At 44.8% G+C, this 5,000-nt stretch overlaps 2 protein-coding genes across 2 annotated transcripts in view; one reads left to right on the top strand and one right to left on the bottom strand.

Annotated features, from left to right (window-relative positions):
• Positions 1-391: 391 nt before the first annotated feature.
• On the bottom strand, positions 392-2,605 carry LOC307248504 (dual specificity protein phosphatase 14-like; the record flags this gene model as incomplete). The annotated part of the gene is made up of 4 exons (XM_080024899.1): positions 392-557; positions 1,221-1,381; positions 1,901-2,058; positions 2,578-2,605. The coding sequence occupies 4 exons, from the start codon at positions 2,603-2,605 to the stop codon at positions 392-394; spliced, it is 513 nt and encodes a 170-aa protein (XP_079881025.1).
• Positions 2,606-3,887: 1,282 nt separating this feature from the next.
• LOC307248747 (uncharacterized protein) overlaps positions 3,888-5,000 on the top strand; it is a 9,251-nt gene continuing 8,138 nt past the window's right edge. Inside the window, exon 1 of the mRNA XM_080025239.1 lies at positions 3,888-3,928. The gene's annotated coding sequence lies outside the window, so the exon portion shown is untranslated. The remainder of the gene's footprint in view (positions 3,929-5,000) is intronic.

The raw sequence follows: 5,000 nt of genomic DNA, 5'->3' as shown, positions 1-5,000 counted from the left end.
GGTTTTTTACTGGGAGTTTTTTCTCAGCCGAGCTAAGGGTGTAAGGGCAGAGGGATAGATAGATAGATAGATAGATAGATAGATAGATAGATAGATAGATAGATAAGGGCAGAGGGTGTCATACTGTATGGAATGTAAAGCCCACTGAGGCAAATGTTTATTTGTGATATTGGTCTATACAAATAAAACTGATTTGATTTGATAAAATCTTTATTTATTTCTATTATTGTATAAATAAATAAAAATACTTTGTACAGGTTTTAAAAATCATATTAAGAAGAAAAATGCATTTTCATCATGTTTTTAAAAACTAAATGTCTCATAAATCAGACAGTGAACAACATATGAACAAATCCTTCTGTGATAACCTTCAGAATAGTGCTGAGATCGACTATGTAAAGTTTAGTTGATGTAGGTCCTGTAGAAGTATGGTGTTTCTCCCGAACAGCTTCATCTCGTAGTCAATGAGCTGTCTCCAGAACCCCGCGTTTGGTCTGATGAAGGAGCGCCGATCTAGAACCAGTTCATACGCTCCACGGAGAGTCAGGCCTTCACACCTGGACACAACAGAACCACAGCTATTATCACTAGTATACAGGTGATACTCATTAGAATATCATGGAAAATGAATTGGAATTGAGGCAAGAATTCATGCAAAAAGGGCCCAAACCAAGTACTGAGAACATATTTATACTTTATAGAGGAACCAGAGCTATTATCAGTCAGTGCGTTTCCATGGCACAACTAGATTAGGTTAAGACATATACCGAACTAGACACTCGAACGGACCGTGTCACTTGTCTGAGTATACATGGCCTTTCAGAAATCAGATAAATGTCCGATGCATGGCTGTCTCGGACAGACAGACAGACAGACAGACAGACAGACGGACGGACGGACAGACAGACAGACAGACAGACAGACAGACTAGACAGAGAGAGAGAGAGGGTTAACCTAGACACAACAGAACCAGGACTCTTAAAGTAGGACAGCTGTGGGCGCTCCGGTGGCATAGTGGATAGAGCGTGTACCATATTGGCTCCGGCCTGTCTGTCTCTCTGTCTGTCTGCCTGTCTGTCTGTCTGCCTGTCTGCCTGCCTGCCTGTCTGTCTGTCTGCCTGCCTGCCTGTCTGCCTGCCTGCCTGTCTGTCTGTCTGTCTGCCTGCCTGTCTGTCTGCCTGTCTGTCTGTCTGTCTGCCTGCCTGTCTGTCTGTCTGTACCTCATGAGATGAGCCATCAGCAGAGTGGGGGAGCGGCTGCGCCCGGCGGTGCAGTGGACCAGCGTTGAGCCCGTTTGGTTCTGAAGGATCCGCTCAGACACCACGTCAAAGAAGCTGCTGAGAGGGGCGTGGGGCCGGTCGGGGACGGGCACGGACAGCACCTTAAAGGGACGGTGTTTTCAGAAGAGAATTGTGAGTGAGTGAGTGAGTGAGTGAGTGAGTGAGTGAGTGAGTGAGTGTGAGTGTGAGTGTGAGTGTGAGTGTGAGTGTGAGTGTGAGTGTGAGTGAGTGAGTGAGTGAGTGAGTGAGTGAGTGAGTGAGTGAGTGAGTGAGTGAGTGAGTGAGTGAGTGAGTGAGTGAGTGAGTGAGTGTGTGTGTGTGTGTGAGTGAGTGGGTGGGTGGGTGGGTGGGTGAGTGAGTGAGTGAGTGAGTGAGTGAGTGAGTGAGTGAGTGAGCGAGCCATAGTGTCTATGGCTGTATCTGTATATGTGTGTGTGTGTGTGTGTGTGTGTGTGTGTGTGTGTGTGTGTGTGTGTGTGTGTGTGTGTGTGTGTGTGTGTGTGTGTGTGTCTGTCTGTCTGCCTGTCTGTATGTCTGTCTGTCTGCCTGTCTGTCTGTGTGCGTGTGTGAGACTGTCTGTCTGTCTGTCTGTCTGTCTGGTTGTGTGTCTGTCTGTGTACCTGTAACCCCTCCCTTTGTGGGTAGGAGACCCCGTCCACATCGCTGGCGTTCACGATCAATGTGATGTTTCTGCTGGAGAGGACGGCGAGGCTCAAAGCTGGATCCAGACCCGACAGGTAGAGGCCGGGGTGGATCTGAGACACAGCCGACATCACACCTGGCAGGGGCAATAATGTACATTAAAGGGGCACTGTGTAACATTTGTGTGTGTGTGTGTGTGTGTGAGTGAGTGAGTGAGTGAGTGAGTGAGTGAGTGAGTGAGTGAGTGAGTGAGTGAGTGAGTGAGTGAGTGAGTGAGTGAGTGTGTGTGTGTGTGTGTGTGAGTGAGTGAGTGAGTGAGTGAGTGAGTGAGTGAGTGAGTGAGTGAGTGAGTGAGTGAGTGAGTGAGTGAGTGAGTGAGTGAGTGAGTGAGTGAGTGAGTGAGTGAGTGAGTGTGTGTGTGAGTGAGTGAGTGAGTGAGTGAGTGAGTGAGTGAGTGAGTGAGTGAGTGAGTGAGTGAGTGAGTGAGTGAGTGAGTGTGTGAGTGAGTGAGTGAGTGAGTGAGTGAGTGAGTGAGTGAGTGAGTGAGTGAGTGAGTGAGTGAGTGAGTGAGTGAGTGAGTGTGTGAGAGAGTGAGTGAGTGAGTGAGTGAGTGAGTGTGTGTGTGTGTGTGTGTGTGTGTGTGTGTGTGTGTGACCGGGGTGAATCTGAGACACAGCCGCCATCACACCTGGCAGGGGACAATAATGTACATTAAACCTGCAGTGTGTAGAATTTTGGGTTTTATTTCCTAGCAGATTTTGTAGAAAGTAATTATAATATCCATAAGTACATTTAATTTAGTGCATAATAGCTGAAAAAAATGTTTTGAATTATTTTTTTTTCCCTTAGAAAGGGTCTCATATATGTCCATATTTCTGCATATTTTGGACCAAGGCCTAGTGCCGCCATCTTGAAAGTGTCATAGTTGGAATGTCATCAGGTGCATTGTTTAAAATTTAGAATTGTTCTTGTCCTTGAAGGCCACTGTAGCTTCTGTTATTATTCGAAAGGGTTGGGGTTACCCAGGGAGCGTTGCATTCTAATAACATGACACTTGAGTGTGAGATTTGGAACGCAGGGATTGGCTCGCCTCCAATAGGTTCTAACATTTGACCAATCACAGCAGAGCACTATTGGACAGAACGTGCAGGTGGCGTATTTTTTTAAAAGGTCACGAGGTCAAAATGGAGAATTTAGTCAGCAAAATACCTAGCTGGCACATAATGGGTCCATGGCTGACAGGCACACACACACACACGCACGCACGCACACGCGCGCGCGCACACACACACACACACATACACACACACACACACACACAGGCTGTGTATTCACCGGAGTTTATTGTCGGATTTTTTGGGGGAAATAGGCTGCTGTCGAAATGGTAAGAAGTGTTACTGTTAGGCATACTACAGTGTTGTAGGCTACATAGTAAATAGTATATATAATTTACAAGCAAACCCAGCAGCATAAGAGTTTCGTTTTTTTGTAATTCACATTTGTATACATTTATGGCTGTGCAGGATATTTTGAGGAGAATTTTAACCCAATGTCCACAACGGTATTATCGATGCAAAAAAATAATAAGAAAAAAAGTAGTGCCCAGACGTGGGAACGAAAATCACTTTCTGGGCACTTTTTACTATACTTCACCTTATGGCCTATTACACACCACTTTACCCATCTGGCCTATTTGTTTGTTTGTGCCTGTGCGCTTTTATTTGTTCCCCGCGGGATAGTCTGAAACGTTTTCTCGATTCTCTTATATGTCTGAGTCGACTTGGCTAGACTTATAGTGTCGCGCATATAAAGGCCACTGTACTAATGTGAGAGTAGGTGAAGACATACTACTTACTGTATGTAGTTTGGTCTGGCTTTGCGAGACTAGTGATCACTGATATTGAGGCGGAGGGATATCGGTGTGATGAGTCCCATTGTATGCAGCGTGCGTTTACTACAGTAAGCTGAAGCGAAGGGCCGTCAACTAATTGAAGTCAAGAATAGAGGTAAAGTAAAGTGTCTGGAAGTCTCTGCAAGTCATTACTATACAAAGCTTTCACCGTAAACACATTGATTTCACCTGTTGCGCCCATGGACCTATAAAGCTTGTGCCAGGCAGACCTTGTAAGCTAATAATGTCACAGGTAAATTGAATGTAGCTCGTTCTGTTAGCATACGTGTTTGAAGCCGAAGGCATATTACAAAATGGCCGTGTATTCTTCTCGCAAAAGGCAAAGTAAAACCTCTCTTTATATGTCCATGGATAACACTCGCAAACAAATACAACTCCTATGTGTAGCCTACTATGGTTAAAAAGGGAAAAGGTTGTTGTCAGAAGTGGGATTCGAACCCACGCCTCCAGGGGAGACTGCGACCTGAACGCAGCGCCTTAGACCGCTCGGCCATCCTGACTGGTGATAATGCCACGATGCAATTCTCCAATATATCGATGGCTCAACCAATCAGAGACGCCGCTGGGACGCTGAAGGATTATGGGTAGTGTAGTTCTTCACACTGAGATCGCGAATAAACAAACTTTTTACTTAAAATTACGTTGATATCAAACGAACTTGTGACATTAACAGACGCATATGTCATCGTTTTATACTCGGCTAGCTTGTGGTGATTATAACTTGAATGGTTATTACAATACGGCTAAAAATTAAAATATTCTATGGCGAAAATTAATGGTATTTCTACGTGTTCTGGAACCATATTGTTGAGCGCTATAGGCTACTATTCACACTACGATTATTAGGCTACACAGTTTCATATAAATAATTACATTAATACATGCTTTAATAATAACTGTGTTGCCCAGACATGCCCGGACATATGACATAGAGCGTCACGAGATGTTGATGAGTCATTACTGTCTGTCTGTCTGTCTGACTCAAACAAAACAGTTCTCACTTCCAGAATATATTTAGTTCGACACACACACACACACAACTAAAGGTAAGGACTGTTTCTATTTGATAACACACACACACACACACACACACACACACACACACACACACACACACACACGCACACACACACACACACACACACACACACACAGTCTGTTTATAA

This window comes from Ammodytes marinus (assembly GCF_949987685.1).
Source record: "Ammodytes marinus genome assembly, chromosome: 3".
Lineage (NCBI taxonomy): Eukaryota > Metazoa > Chordata > Actinopteri > Uranoscopiformes > Ammodytidae > Ammodytes > Ammodytes marinus.
The sequence above is the reverse complement of the archived record's forward strand: the minus strand, read 5'-3'. Positions and strand labels throughout refer to the sequence as shown.